The sequence below is a fragment of the Rhipicephalus microplus genome, chromosome 6 (genome assembly GCF_043290135.1).
Source record: "Rhipicephalus microplus isolate Deutch F79 chromosome 6, USDA_Rmic, whole genome shotgun sequence".
In the NCBI taxonomy this organism is placed as follows: domain Eukaryota; kingdom Metazoa; phylum Arthropoda; class Arachnida; order Ixodida; family Ixodidae; genus Rhipicephalus; species Rhipicephalus microplus.
This window is the reverse complement of record NC_134705.1, coordinates 70,398,312-70,414,791: the sequence shown is the minus strand read 5'-3', so window position 1 is coordinate 70,414,791 and position 16,480 is coordinate 70,398,312. Positions and strand designations below refer to the sequence as shown.

The 16,480-nt window shown below is 44.4% G+C and overlaps 1 protein-coding gene across 1 annotated transcript in view; it reads right to left on the bottom strand.

Moving 5' to 3' along the window:
• Positions 1–353: 353 nt before the first annotated feature.
• Positions 354–16,480, bottom strand: part of LOC119167598 (uncharacterized) — a 28,750-nt gene continuing 12,623 nt past the window's right edge. Inside the window, exons 3-5 of the mRNA XM_037419096.2 lie at positions 12,846–13,112; positions 5,656–5,994; positions 354–1,050 (exon numbers count right to left, since the gene is read on the bottom strand). Coding sequence (XP_037274993.2) covers positions 859–1,050; positions 5,656–5,994; positions 12,846–13,112 — 798 coding nt within the window. The 3' untranslated portion in view covers positions 354–858. The remainder of the gene's footprint in view (positions 1,051–5,655; positions 5,995–12,845; positions 13,113–16,480) is intronic.

Sequence of the window (16,480 nt, the reverse complement as noted above, 5' to 3'; positions counted from 1 at the left end):
GCTGTAAACAGCTGCGAAATACAACACACGACGCCTATTGCGTGAATATGACAACATCAGCGTGAAACAAACTTTCACCAAAACATTTGAACTCGTGAGCGTACATGACACATTACAGTGAATACTTATTTAAAGCTCAATTCATATTTCGGCCCGGTGTTCCGCCAGTCCTATTTCTAGACCCTATTTACATCTTATGCAATAAAGTCGACCAGCTTTCGTAAAAATAATGAAAACGAATAGTCTGCTATGCTTATATTTTTTCATTGAAGCTGTTCACTACAGCCCACCTACTAAACCATCGTGTTAGGAATAATTGCCTTGCTTTGTCATGTCAGAATAAATACTTTGAGCAAGAAAATTCTAAATCTCTCTCTCTTTGGTACGACTGTATGGCTACGCCCGAGTGAACGTTAGTTAGTTTTTACCGAATTCTTATGCGCGTTACCGATTGCACTCTCAAGGTTCTTGTAGTTAGCTAATTCAATTGATGATCCATGCCGTTGCATTTGAAAGGTCTTGTGCAACTAATGCCAATGGGACAATGAGCTATCAAGTGCATCGGGGGCAGTTGGCTGTGAAGCAGGTTGTGATAATAAAAACCCGCTCAAGGTGCTCAATACCTGTGAGACAATTATGTGTAAATGATTTAGGTGTTACAGCGTACGCTGATTTGATCCTGCATGCATATAAAACCGTCAATATTTTTGCATAAATCAGCGTTGCGACGGATCACGTAAATAAGAAGTCGTCGGTGCACACCAGTGTGCACGTCGTCAATATTATTCGTCCCGCTGAAGAGACTGGCCAGGAGAAGAGTCATCAGTGTTTCGAGCACTTGAGTATTGCGCTCATCGTTCAGGTGTCGCGCGGGCAGATCTGCTCGAAGACGTCGAGGCGTCGGTACGGCATGTCCCTCCAGCGATAGTTCCAGCGCCTTCGGAAGTCGGGTTCCAGCGGTGCGTCCAGCAGGCCTGGCTCGAGGGTTACGGGAGGGATGTCGGACTCGTCGCGCTTCCAGGGGCCAAGATTCCAGCGAGGGTCCAGGGACTACACATTTGATAGCGAGGGATATTGTTACATGGATATTGTTACAAGGTAGTGCGAGTAAAGACGTCGACATTCACGTTGACAGAAAAAACTATTGTGGTAGCCTATGCACAGACACTAGCTCAAAGTACTATCCTGAGAAACATGACAGGAAAAAACAGGAACACGTTGAAAATGCCCTGAATCCTAATGTGATTGATAGTCGGATGGCATAATCAAAAATAAAGTGGAATGGGTGACGCTTCTCCGCGAACTGTTGTCAGTCCGACCACTCGCCTGTTTTGACGCGAGAGCGTTCAAGAACTCGTTTTACGGAAGTTTAGGTGTCGACGCATAGTTAGCGAAAAATCACTGCTGTGCGCAAGTGAAAATCACAGACAAGTGAAGAACAAAAATTGGGGACCCTTAAGCTTCGCCTTTAATAGTTGAACGCAATAGCAGAATCCGGCCCCTAGCGCATCCTTCAACCGCTAAGTGCATACTTACTAATAGGTTTTGTTACATACACACACGCACGCACACAAACACGCGCACAGTAAATTGGACGAGCACGCGCTATTATCGCCGAATGGGTTCGTTTTCGTCGCGACACCTGTCGAACAAAGTGCCTCAGAGGGGCCGTGAAACTTTTTCGAGTAACCATAGAATGAACTTGCTAGTAGAACTTATTGCCTCACGAATTCAACGCCGCAAAAATTTTAGGACTCCGTCCAGTGCGAGTGGAGTTACAAAGGTGTGTCGCACGCTGTAATTGCATTATCTCTTCTCACATCCCGACGAAAGCGCTGGAAACTAAGCAGGGAGGGGTGGCAGGACAAAAAACAAAAGAAAGCTACCGCGTCTCGTCATCTTGAGCACTTTTTTTTCCTTCGAACCCATGGCTTCCGAGTGTGATCGCGCGCGCACGCGTGGACAAGTAGCGGCCTCCCGTGGCTATCTTGGTAACTTGATTTTTCAGTCACAGATGCACAGACGATTTTTCGGTCACAACCAACGGGGCTGACGCCGGCGGCGGGTTTTCTTCGACACAAGCTCTCTAACGCGATCACGTTAAAACATTCGGTTGGAGAGCGCATTGAAACCAGGACTTCTACGAAACCAGGGGGCGTTCTAAGACGGACCCACGTCCGTTCAAGGGGTAACCTATAGTCGAGGCAACTCGGGCAGCTCTGCTTGACGTACACGCTACCAAGCTCGTATGCCGAACATTGGGTAATAAGAATTAACATACATATCGTGAGGCACACCTTTGTGTCTGATAGGCATTTTCTTCACGCTCAAAATATATCGCACAAGTATGCTTTCAGGCTCGAAATGTACTGAGCATTCTGTGTTTAGGAAAAGTAGCGATTTCGAGTACGTCGTACTTAACTACGGGAGAGCAGTGAGCCGCCTCAATAACATTAAAAAAACTTGGAAAAAAAAAGGTTATCACCTCATGATTATCTCGCGGGTGCTATACTCACTTTATCTAGCCTTCAATTATAGCCTCTTTGCGCCTATTATATTACTGAACAGTGATTTCTCTCGAAGTTGTAGAAGCTGAAAAATGAATACCCGGCTCTGTTGCTTCGTTGGCACAGCTGAATTTCATGAGGGCACTATATGCGTGCCAACCTTTTTTGGCCTTAAAAGAGACGCACAAAGTTTTCTCTCACTCTACTGCGATACTTAAATACCACGCATAGTAATGTACAAAACATTTGAGGTTTTTTTTCTGTAATAAACTACGAAGGTTTACTTCATAGAAACACGGAATTTCACCCAGTTTTCACTTTTCAGCCAGAGATTGGTGAAGATAGAGGACAACGGTGCTTGATTGATTTGATATGTCGGGTTTAACGTCCCAAAATGGACAACAGTGCTGGACAGTAGCCATGATACATGATCTTAGACACTATTTGAGATGCTGTTTGGGTATTGCATCTATATCGTGACAAGTTTACCAAGACGTGTGTGAACACCTGTATTTCCGATACATTGAATATAGTATAGTTTATTTAACACAAAAGACTTACCACACCACCAACATGGAAAATATACGTTGGTTGAACTTCGCTTCTCAAACTGATACTGCTGCCTTAAGTCAGTAGAATAAAACATTGCTTTATATTTCTACCAGAGTTTTTCAGCAAGCATAGACGAATGCGGTCCCTAGATTATAGATGACGAGCTCTGACCACCCCTGTTGGTGGAGACAGTCATGTGGTGACTTTCGCATTCTCTTGATAGATAAGCGCACGAACGAGTTTTTTCTTTTTTTCTTTTAAATAGGCGACCTTCTGTTGTATCGAGCTTTTTCTCTTTAGTTGCGTGAAACCCACGATACATGGAATTAGCCATTGCCCTGCACTGCATACTCCAATGCACACGGCTCCTTTCGCACACATTTTGATCCCGCTGTAGTGTCATCAAAATTGCTCTTGCGTGGTGCTATGTTAAGATATCTGCAAAATGCAAGAATGGGACTTGCCTTGTGTCTCATGGTTTTAACAGATCAGTAATTTGAAGAATCTCAATCTGTGTAAACAGCTCTCACGAGCTGTTTTATGGAATTCATTTCCACAGGCATTCAGTTTTTTCTAGGTATTCAGGGTTACCTACATCGATGTCCTCATGAGGTCGTGATGCATGACTGCTGGCCCCATGGTAGGACGGAGAGGGGGGGGGGGCTATTTTGATTGAGGGAAAATGCATAAAACCACTGTGCTTATAAGAGCGTTCAGAGCCTCAGGCGGCCAAACTTTCAAATTCCTCTATTGGAGCATCTCACAATGCTATTGTTATTTTGGACGTAAAAAGCAGCAGTTACTAGCTCTTAGGGATGCTGCGTGCACCACGTCCCTATACTTATTCGCTGAGCTTAATACGAAGCCGCTAATCTAATTTACTTAGAGAGTTGTGTTCCTTGTTTGGCATCACCTAAATTTTCATAATTACTAATCAAAAGGTCATTGCAGCTGGAAGTGCCAATAGTGAAAACACTGATATTCTGCGGTTCATTGGGCATCTGTACCATACCTCCAGAACGAATCTGAGCTGCGCATGTTGCAGTTGACGTACAGATGTCCAGTTTTCCGTTATTGCGTAAACAGCAATATGTTTGCGGCCAAAGTAGGACTTTACAGTAGTATTTGCGCCATCATGCGGATGCTTCTAATTGAAGTTGTTGAGATTAGATGGCAACCTGCCAGCTGGCCGACAAGCAGAGCAGCGACACCTACCAATCACAATATCGACAAGCAAGATCTACTATCAGACGCGAAGTCTTTAAAGTGCAGTCATGCTAAGCACTTAAAGGAATGTAAATTATTTTGCGGCGAACCTAATGGCATGAGTGGAAAGTACAAAGCTTTTGAGATTCCAACATACATTTCATACATAGAAACGAAACTACTCGTAGCTATTACATTTTCAAGCGTACATGTGTTGCGCTTATATAGGTGTTAAGTGTTTAAATAAATAGGTAAACAATTGTAAATTTGCAAGTGTAGTGCAGTATCTTAGAATACAACTGGGATGTATCATATGAGGCACAATCTGTGTTGATAAAGTCTTGTGTCTGTATCTCCAATAGTTTTTACGTGAGCATCTTGTATCATAACGCGATACAATTTTTAAGTACTTTGGCCCAGCCCTGGAGAACAAGAGATGTAAATCAGCAGTTCAAAGTGTTAGGTTTATTACTTTAATTACTATTAGGTTTCATCATTTCAGACTCTACTGTGCTCTTATGCCGACACGACTTAGCCTTGATGTGTGCGATGCACCTCAGTATACTACTGTAATAGCGCCGATTTTGCCCACCTTTTCCATGCTTTTCTTCAAACTCTAAATACTTGCTGCTTAAGTCAACCACTGCTCAGTTATTACTTACCACTGCCCTGGTAATACCTAGCGAATACCTTCAGCTACTTGAATTCAGATCCCGTCAAAAGTACAAGCTTTTCACTGGTCCTAATAGGATAATTTTCTTAAAGTTTTCTTAAGTATAGAAGCTGGAGCGCATTTATGAACATTCATATTTGGAAATGCGCGCGACGCTGTGTGACAACAGTAAAGTATACAGGACAAGTACAATCTAAAAACTAAAGTTTCTTAATAAATGAAAGGTAGAAATAGCTAGCTGGTTGCAAAAAAGAACACAGGACAATGCTAGTTCTGCGTTCCTGCTTCAGGTATTAAAAGAAATACCTAATTCAAGATTATTGCTCTCAAATTGAGTTCTCTATAGGCGATCGGCTTCAAGGCACAACAAGTAGTAATTTAATGACGTCGATTTAACAAAAGAATCTTATGCAAGTAGACGCTAATATTGGAGCATGAAACAGACTTGCATACAAAGAGTACCTGATAGATACGTATCGATATGAAACAGAAGTATGGCATGTGCGTGTTAAGTAAGATACGAGAAAAAGAGAAAGCGGTGCAGTCTTGGTTTTGAACGTGTAGAAGGTATGTCTCTTTGATGACGTGGACGGAAGAGCTTTCTTCAAATAATGACATTTCAGGTCGCTACCTCGAACCAGATCTCGTATAACTATCACCTGTCACATTATAGAAGCAATTTGGTGCGCCTTCGTCATGGCGCATATACACACTCACCGAGCTCTTTTTACCCTGAGACCGCCGCTTGCGCTTCTTGATGCGGGGTGTGGGGGCGTCATCCTTCAAAGTCGCAGCTGAGGTCGCCACATCGGCGCCGGCGGCCACATCGCCGCCACCAGTGTCGGCCACGGACGCGTTGTCACTCAGCTCACAGCTGATCCAGCTGGCCGCCAACATAGACGAGCCCGCCGTCGAGGACGAAGAAGTGGTGGCCGTGTTCGGGTTCTCGGGCATTGGAGGTGCCATTCGCATTTTGTTCAGCACATCCTCCACGATGTCGGCTGTCTCTCGCTTGGTGTGTATGAAGCTGCAGCGTGCGCCGAAGCTGCAGAAACCCTGGAGGACATCAAGAAAAAATATTGTTGCATAGCGAACCATTTGAAGCCTCTCTCCAGGAAGCTGTTGACACTAAAGGGCGCTCTGTAATTGACACGTGACTTTGGTGCTCCTCTAAGATATCGGAGCTTCTACAGCCAAACTAGGAAGAGCCCAAAGCCATCAAACTGAACCCACCCCTCACCCCCCCCCCCAAGAAAGAAAAATAGACAGCAATCTTACACCAAGTGTGAAGATCCGATCCACAAAGTCGCGCCCATTCGAATAATCCGAATGACAATAATGAACGGGCAGAAAATGCATAAACATTTAAATTTTGGCAAATAACATGGATATCGTCATTGGTTAATGAAGTGTGTACATAACAGAAGACGAGCCCTGAACGAAGACAACCTGTTAAAGCTCGTCTATACTGTCACACCATTTCACTTACGTTAGGGCAATGCACGTCTGGAAGAGGGCCGCGCGCAGAGCTAAATGCCACGATGAGAAGGAAGATGAAGAGTGCTCTTGGACTACCAAAGTGAACGTGCACTTTTCGACTCCTGCACTTGGATATTAATAATTCTCTTTAAGAAATTGCGGGAGCTTATTAGAGGGCGCAGATCCTCAGACTCTACAGCACCAGGGCACGTGGACAACTCCTAACAGACATGGGCGTCCTACCTGCAGAGGTCGCAAATGCCTACCACGACCTTCCGCAAAAGCAGAAAAACATCATCATATCTCCGGCTCCACACAATATGCCTCCCCAGAGCAGCATAGCAGGAAGGAAGGAAGGAAGGAAGGCTAGGGTCATGACACTCGTACTGTGGACGGCAGAACTTGCTGGCAGAACGATTTCGTCGACGTGGACCAGCATGGCAACAACAATAGTTGTGCACCAGTGTCGATCAACCACATCGGCTCGACCATGAACGCCGCTTCCGTACAATGGTTGTCTCTTCATGTGCGGTCGTGCGAGTGGCCATTGCCTTGGCCTTTCTGAACGACATGGCAATAGCTTGAGAAGCTCCGGGGCAGACAGCCGTGCCTTCTGTGTTGGCGCCACGTGTAACAAAACCCGTCACATCCACGACGACAAAGCATCATCATCCACACTCTCACGTGGTTTCCCCGCTCTTGTGGGACTCATCATGAGAGGCACAACAAACCTAAACGAGGCGGCCCATTCCTAGGCGCAAGCTCTCTCTCTCCCCGGCCGCAGAATACTCCCCCGCCAGCGTGCTGTTGTGAAGAACAGATTATCTACCACTTATAAGGAGATCACTTAGTGCTTTCATGCCGGCACATGAGTCTCTTCTTCCTTGGAAGAATTTAAATAGAGTGCAGACAATAACTCAAGTTATTGTGGTTAGCTTCGTATCCCAGCCGGGATTTATTACACAAAGCTTATCCCGACGCTGATTGCAATAGCTCCTGCGGGCACTGGAACGATTTTGCTAGCCCCGAACATATTCTCTGGTGCTGCCCCTCGTTACCAGGCAAGAACCAACTGAGCGAAGACAGGTTGCTATCCGCTTTCAAGAGTGATTTCCACGCTATACTACGGGCCGTAAAAAGGGCCCATGATGCTGCGTTTCGGCTTGACCTAACAGTGCCGATGTGAGAGCCGTGGCAGCTACAGCGATCCCGGACTGGATATCTCTCCTATAGTGTTTGAAGGGCGGACCCTTCAGACTCACCCCGTCCATAGCTCTCACGGTAAGTAAACTAATAAATGCTTTCCCACCACCACGAACACCGCTGAGTCGTGCACCGAAGGACTATCAAATATCTGCATTCATCTATCCATTAGCCATTCGACTCCGTGAAGGTGGTTGGCCAGTTAAGTTTTTTTAGTTCACGCCACTGACCACAGAGACTTCGCAACATCTGTAGGCTTTAGTGCAGCACACAATGTGTGAATGCCAACTTTTAAAGACCAAGCTTACACTGATCACCCTAAAATTGGCTTGGCTTCTAAACACAAACGTATTGAAAGGAACAGACCTCTGCTGAGCAATATAAGAAAATAAAATAAAAAAGAAACGCCTTGTGAAGCATTTGCTATTTCATTGATTTCTGTTGGTGTGACAAAAATTACTAACTAGTCACACGGAGCTTCATTGTAAAAGCAAAGCTTGCATCTTTAAAGCGAATCTGTTGAGATACAAACACCAGTAGGCGTGATTTGCAAGATCTGAAATATACATCCCGAAGTTTCTTTGAACGTGTCCAGAGCAGCTCTTTCACCAGTGTGAATGAATAGCGCAATATCCCCATTGAAGTTTTGCTTATTTCCTTGAAATACTTTGCTATAATAAAATTTAAACATCCCCGATTAAACTATTTACGTTGACTTAGTGTTGTTAACGTTTCTTGTACAGAAAATGGGCCATGACATTCGAAACTTCATTCTTAAAGCTGGAACACAAAGATGCGTGTCAAGGCTGCTTGAGACAATATGCATTCCTGTGAAGCACCTGAAAGACGTTCAACGGCTGCGTTTTTCCTGCGGCAACATACCATAGCAATATAGATGGTTTCAAGATTAGAAGCGTTCTTCCCAAAAAACAAAAACTTCTGGTCACTTCAATCAACAGCTCATAACGCCGAATCTGAAAGTGCGTTTTCACGTTTTTTTCAATGGAAAAGATAGTCTCTTAATAGTTTTTCAAATGAAAAGAACGTTCATAATGTTCAAGGCAATCTCTTGCAGTTTTTTATGTAGCTCAAGAGAGCATTTATTTGAATATATTTTGCCAAACAAGGGAAGGGAAGTGTAGAAAATCAGCGAGCTATTTTCTAACGCTCTTCTGACCCACTGATGCTATTGAGGCACATCAGTAAACGAAACCGGATGTCATCAAGGGCCTGTGTTTGTAAACAGTGAAAACGTCAATATTTGAAGTCGCTCACACAATGATACCGCTTGTTCAAACGTCTGGCTCTCAATCGTTCTTTGTGGTTCACTGCTCAGTTCTGCGAAGCTACGTCCCATCGGATCAGGTTATACCCAGGCTTTGCTGATGAGCCACAGTTGAAGTGCAATTAAAGGCCTATTTTTTGTCTTGTTCCCATTTTGTAGCGGTGGGCCGGCGCCGCGTAGAAAGGGAGCAAACACGCACTTATTGCAAAATATTAGGCCCGATTTGAGCCGCATATATGGCACGCATGTATGAAGGCTGACAGCTCTCCATTTATATTGAAAAAAGTTCAAAAGTTTTTTCATCCATCTGTCCATCCATTGAATATGTTCCACCTTTTTTGCCACAAATTACGAAGGATAATTAATTAAGTTGCTGATAAGTACAACGCATTTAGCAAGGGAGCATGTGTTTGTAGAGGGGGGGGGGGGTGTTGGAGGAAACTGTGCATATGAGCCTACACTACAGTTTAAGCTGCAAGGTTAGTACCGGGATAAAGTGAAAGTTATCCCTCGCGGGAAACCCGAGTGTATGAAAATGGCATGGCGTGAAAAGCATTTGATTGCTCTAGGACGTGGTTTTATTGATGTAACAGTTTTGCTGTTGATGTGCCCCTTCTATTTGTGTCGCCGGTGTGTGCCACTGGGCGCCTACCCAGTGCCACATACCCATGTTGAACGAGCAGTCAACAATACAGGTGCGTTGCTTGTCGACAGTGCTATTTTCATGGCTTTGTAGTATAGTTACCAACTGTCTTCGCTTTCATTCTTTCATAACCTTTTCTTCCTGAGTACAAGGTAGCCAAGCAGAAATTTCATATCGCTAGCCTCCCTGTTTCCTTCACATTGCCCTCTTTTTTTCTACGTCTTATATACCAATGTTGACAATATCTATTTATAGATACATAGGCTGGCGTGTAAAGAAGATGTAGGAGCCAGGGGTGTCTCACCCTTACTTTTTAGGAAGAAATTGTTTCACTCCGGGGTGCACCACGGCTCCACTGCTATCTGAGAACATATTTTACAAATTCACAGCCACAGGCAACACGTAATTATATGGTCAGACAGCGAGGAAAAAAGCAGAAAAAGTTCCGTCACCAAGAGTCGATCTAACGATCTCCCGCTCTGCTGCGCGTACTGAGTAGGCCGTGAAGCGCCCATTTTTCAACTTGCTATACGACATGATGTACAGCTCTAATAACTGATATACAACTTGATTTAGAGCTATACATTTTGCTTCAACTTGGTATACATTATTTACCACTGGCGGTATTAACGCGAGCGCGTTAAAGAGCTCATTTCGCAAAAATTTTGCGTGTCGGCGTTATTGGTTGTGAGCGAAAAAATTATCTTACGCGTGACGGATAAATTGAGAACGATGTCAATATAACAAATAAACAAAAAATCCTGGAGCAGAATGAAGACTTAACCATGATTGTTCAACCTAAAGTGTGGATATAACCTCGATCTCGCGTGGGAAACAGATGTTCGACCACATGTCAGCGCGTCTGCTCGTGAATACTTTGAAATTAACTTTCTCTGCTTGAAAACGCAGTGAAAGCAACTTTCACACTTTACAAACACACACGTCTTGTATACATACTTCACAGTGCGACATTAAATATTGCAGTATTAATGCGTGGTACAAGCGTCCGTTGCCAATGGGCGTCAGAATATGTGATTATCAAAATGGTTCCGTGGTTGAAAGCCGGTACCCCATTACAAAAGGAGCACGCGCTACTGCTCATGTTTCCTTATGGCCATGTATTGTGGGTGCATAGAAAATTCGAAAAGGTTAACAGGATTTCGATATCACGTTCAACTCCTAAAGGCGGAGCTTTAGGGTCCCCGAATTTTTTTAGAGATAAGTGACTACAGCATGTCCTTGTAACCACTGGTGATATTTAAGTTCGTCAGCTCGCGAATTGTGATGCACATATGCGCCTCAACAGGGCGTGGCAACTCGTGTTTCCGCGCTTATGCCGTGAACACGGCAGTTTGGACGTCTATGGTACTTTCACCGCATCTGTGCGTTGAACCTACAGAGAGCACCAAGGACACTTCGCTCGCTGCAACAACTGTGCTGCAAAAGGAGCACGTTACTTGCATGCAATTCACAATTGTGAAAGTTGTTCGCGCTTGCCCCGTCTATATTAGTGCGTTCATTTCGTGCGTCATTCTTCGCGTTGGAGAAGTCAAGTGTCGAGCTGTGATAGTTGATCGTTTGCTCTCGTCTGCGTATGTTCGTTTCGTGCGTCCTTTCTGCTTGAGAACATTGGCACAACATTCGAATGGTTTGGCGTTGTTCGGACGACGTTAGGTTGTTTCTATAGCATTCATTCCTTCCCCCTTTTGGAGAAATAATGCACAATAAACGCTTAGCTACATTTCTGAGGATTAGTTTTGTTATGTTATACCGATTCCTTTAACAGAGGGATCAGTTATGCTTTTTAGGGCTCACAGTGGAGCAAACTTGGCTCTCAAACACTCAGTATAAAAACTTTATGCAAAAGGTAATGTCTCTGACAGAGCCCGATTGGCCCACGAGTAAACAGCATTAAGGGGTGTTAAGGACCTCATAGTCAAAATCAAGAAGAAGAAATGGTCATGGGCAGGGCACGTAGCTTGAAAGGAAAATAACCGCAGGTCATTAAGGATCAGAGACTCGATTCCAAGAGAAGGCAGGCGGGTGACCTGTAGTCAGAAAGTTGGGTGGGCAGATTAGATGACGTTCACGGGTATAAAGTGGCAACTGACGCAAGCTCAGAACTGAGTAAACTGGCGCATATGGGAGAGGCCTTTGTCCTGCAGTGGGCGTAGTCAAGCTGATGATAACGAAGAAGCCTAAATGACGGCCAGAGAAATAGTTCCAGTCCGCTGCTTATGTAGAATTTCTCGTTCGTTGGGTTCGAAGTCCTCCAAAAACCAGCTAACGTGAAGGTTATTGGCTGTACCTCTAGCACATAAAGTTGCGACCGCCGTGCGTGCATGAGTTTCAGGCCCCGAAAGTATACTTCCTCTCTCACAACCCCCTCTCTCACCATTTTTATGCGGCACCCTGCTGACATCTGGCCATCATAGTTGAAGCGGTGGCAAGAACCAAAATACTGTAGAGCGTTCTGCTCGCCACCGAATTTTTGGTTTCTTGAAAGACTACACCCCATGCGAAAACTGCCGAAATTCAAAATTTTAACTGTTTTCCGAAACACGGACATTCCACGCGAGTGACACATTCACAAGAACGTCATTGAGTTTTTTGGAAATAATTGGCATTGTTCTCCGGTAGTTATCATTAATTCATATTGTGTTTATTTTTCGACCATACGAGTGAAGCTGGTTTTATACGGTTTCATTTATTTTAATGATTTGCGGCGCTTGGCGTCGCAAAACAACTTGATCATGTGAGACGCCTTTGTGGATGAAAATTTTGACCACCTGGGGTTTTTTCTCCTGCACTTAGATATATCTAAGCGCATGGGCATGTAGCATCCTACTTCCTATTATTTGATAATTGTTGGCTGCTATTTATGAAATGTGTATTTAAAAGGCTCTAATATGGGAGAACGTTGTTTTAGTCAATAGCTGTACTAATTGGCCTAATATAGCTGGCAGTATGATGGAATTGCTATGAGCGAAACAAAACAATGCTAGTCGTGGAATATAATCATCATCAACATCATCAACATGCCTGACTGCGGCCACTGCTGGACAGAGGCCTCTCCCATGTTCCGCCAGTTAACTCGGGACTGTGCTTGCTGCTGCAAATTTATACCCGCAAACTTCCTAATCTCATCTGCCATCCTAAGCTTCTGTCTACCCTAACCCTCTTGCCTTCTTTGGGAATCCGGTTAGTTACACTTAATGACCAGCGGTTATCCTCTCTACGCGCCAGTCGTGGAATAAAAGAACGTTAATCAACAGGACATCCGCGCTTTTCACCGACCCCTTCGTGGAAGTCCTTGCAGAGCTGCGACCGGTGCTTGGGGTGGCGCGGCAAGGGCCGCAGCTCGGCGGCGCTGTGCGCGTACACGCAGCCGGCGCCGAAGCTACAGAAGCCCTGCTCCTCCAGGTGATGACACATCTCAGTCTTGTAGCGGCTAGAGAACACCGTCGACCACCAGGGTGGACTGGGCACCGGCCTGGCATCGTGCGGGTCTCGGTTGATCATCACCTGCTTCGCCACTTGTCGCATGAGCGACACATGGCGGCGCTGCGCGAGAACAACCAGGGTCACGACAGAGTCAAGAAGCAAACTTGGGTACGTGGGTGAGGTGCGCGAAGTGCAACACGTTACTCAACACGAATAGTAGTAAAATATTTCACAAATAATGATAACAGCTTAAATGTCATTGTTTTGCCTAGTTCACACACACGTCTACGGTAACAAAGCATCGTGTCACTTCTACTTGTCATGGCTGTTACAAAACCTCAGCTTTTCATACATCCAGCGTAACTGCGCTTATCACATCTGCACTTCCGCAAGAGATCAGCGTGTAATAATCTTCGTGACGATATCTCCTCAGACACAAACGCGATTTGACACATTCTTGATTGATTTATGGGGTTTAGGCTGTTCGCCTTTAGCCCTTTGCCCCTGCAGTGAGCTCTGTATTTGGCTTACTGTAAATAAAAATACTACTACTACTACTACTAAAACCACCATTTGATTATGAGAGACGCCGTAGTGGAGGGCTCCGGAAATTTTGACCACCTGGGGTTCTTTAACGAGCACCCAAATCTGAGCACACGGACCTACAACATTTCCACCTCCATCGTAAATGGAGCCGCCGCAGCCGGGATTTGAACCCGCGACCTGCGGGTCAGCAGCCGAGTACCATAGCCAATAGACCACCGTGGCGGGGTGATTTGACACATTCTTGAGGGGGCACTTTCCTTAAAATACAGTGTCGCAAGGTTGTTTTATAGCCTACCTTTCCAGCTTTGTATTTTCACAAAGTGTCTTTTTATTTACCCTGCTGTGTATCTGCTCACATGTACGAATTTGAAACTCACTGACATACGGCATTGGTAATTTTCTTGCGCTGTACTTTTTTTTACTCATTTGTACTCTAGCCCCGTTTTTCACAACTACACTTTCGATTTCTTTGTAACCCTCCATGCTGAATTTTCTCGCGCAGTATTTTTTACTCGCTTGTACTGTAACCCAGTTTTTCCAACTTCACGTTCGATTTCTCTGTACCCCACCCCCATACTGCATACCTTCGGGTCCTAGAGGTATATTCACCAAGCAGATAGAATAACCTTACTAAATGGAACAGATAGCTTGGCACCGGAAAGAATTAGGAATATTTGTATTCAAAGGTAGCGTACCACTACTTATGTAAATAGAAAATAGGTGTACTAAAAAATACCATTTTCATTACAAGAACTCGGAGGCTGCCTGTTCTAGTTCCACTGACCATTGAGTCTGACCAACTGAAACACCTATAATCATCCATTTGATTTCAAAGTAGGTCCCTATTAGTAAATTGTAGCTAAAAACAGTTGCTTTAGTTTATACCAGGCCTAATTGTCTGTTCGATTAATTTAGTTGTGTACGACATAAAACGAGCCTCCAGGGAAGAAAACGTGCCCTTCTTTCACTAACACACAGTAACACATTGCAATGTGATTGTTTGAACTTGGACTTTAGAAGAGCGTAGATCAAAATTTTGAACAAAAATTTTATTTCATGTGGCAGGCTGGTGAGCGGGGACTGATGATGGAAAAATCGAATATTGCACATTTAAGATTGCAAAAGTGATTTTTAAAATTCCCGCCAAGAGGTGGCAAATCAGCGAGTGAAAACGGGGACAAGTACTGCGTGACGTTGGCTTTTCGTGGAGTAGGAAAAATGGGACGATCGTTGTGGTTTGGCGTTCGGGGCCATTTTATTGAAATGAGAGAGAGGGATAAACTTCTTTCCACCGTGCTGCGCAAGAGTACAGTTGCTGACGTCGCTACGTCTGCAGTACATTTTGCGCAGTCTAGCATACTTAAAACTGAAGAATATGGCTGCCCTCCAAGAAGCCCTTGTCTAAAAGAAGGCCGGAACGTCTACAGATTTGCCGCACACATCTTCAACGTCCCAACTCTTGTGGCCCTCTTCTTCCGTTCTTTGTGATGATTGTCGCGACGAGTTTAGCAAAGGAGCCACACTCCTATTCTGGACTACGAAATGAGAAAGTTTTACTTTCAAGCAATATGTTCTCTGACAAAACTGGCCATAGAATTTCTCGCTACCCTTCTTTCAGCAGAAAACAGACGCTGCTAAAGCTTTTTCAAGTCAATTTCTGACGGAGGTACAATGCAACGCTCCACGACGACGCTGGCGTAACAGAAGTGGTGGCTGATGCACATGCAGATTCTTGCTTTGGTTGCTGGTGGCCTCTTTCATATTGTTATACCACACAATTGTATCATAAAAATGAAAGATCGGCTCTTCACTATAGCAAAGGTCTTGAGAGCCTGGTCTCGCAGCACAGATGCCCAGAAAGCCACACGAGACCCACTTACAGTTTTTGACCCGCCGTGGTGGTCAAGTGGCTAAGGCACATGACTGCTGACCCGCTGCTCGTGGGATCAAACCCGGGCCGTGGTGGCCGCAATTTTGATGAGAGCGAAAATGCTCGAGGCCCGTGTGCTTAGATTTAAGTGCAGGTAAAACAACCCCGGGTAGTCGAAACTTCCGGAGCCCTTCACTACGGCACCTCTCACATATAATGGTCGTTGTTGGAAGTTAAATCGCGAATATATATCATTGTTTCTGTAGTGTTTGCACGGAACAGCATTTTACCGCCTGGAAAATTCTTCATTCTGTATGTGTGTTCTTAATGTCCCTCTCTTCGTTTTCTACATTTTACTCTCTCATACCCTCTCCCCACGTGTAGGGTAGGAGACTGGTCTTAGATAAGTTAACCTTGGTCCCTAGCTCTTATACTCTCTCCCATATTCACAGGACGGCATATGCTAAAACACCGCCCAAATTTTCTGTATGTTCTCAGAGACTTATACATCAGCTTGCACTGTGGTCCAATAGTGCCACATAAAACTTCACATTTACAAAACTAGCATAGAAATACTCCTAAGGAGTGCTTTGAATCATGCCGTATTTTATCATATCTTAATAAAATAAGTATGCTTTCATCAAAACAATCAAAATTTTTTATCAGAACATCAGCTGCGATATTTTATTGAGCCATCGTAACACCAAAACACTTTCGGTGTAGGATATTGTTATAGAGTAACTTATGACACGTCTTAATTTCAAGGAATGCAGCATAGTCGTTCCTGAATGGTCATTTTGTGATCATGTATGGAGCACATTACGAAAGAAATCAATTCACGGGACATACTTGAAACCAATATAGGAACTTTACAGTGTAGTAAGAATGCTCTTCGTTTCAGAGAATCATTTGACCAAAGCACCGTCCGCACTTTTCGCAGCTTAATATTAAGTTATTGCTAGTTGAGCCCAAGCCGGGAGGCTTAGACGAATGTTCAAGAAAGCGGAGAGTGTGGCCCTCTGCATGCAATAATTATGTAAAATAGTAACACTCGCACTTTGGTCATGGTAAA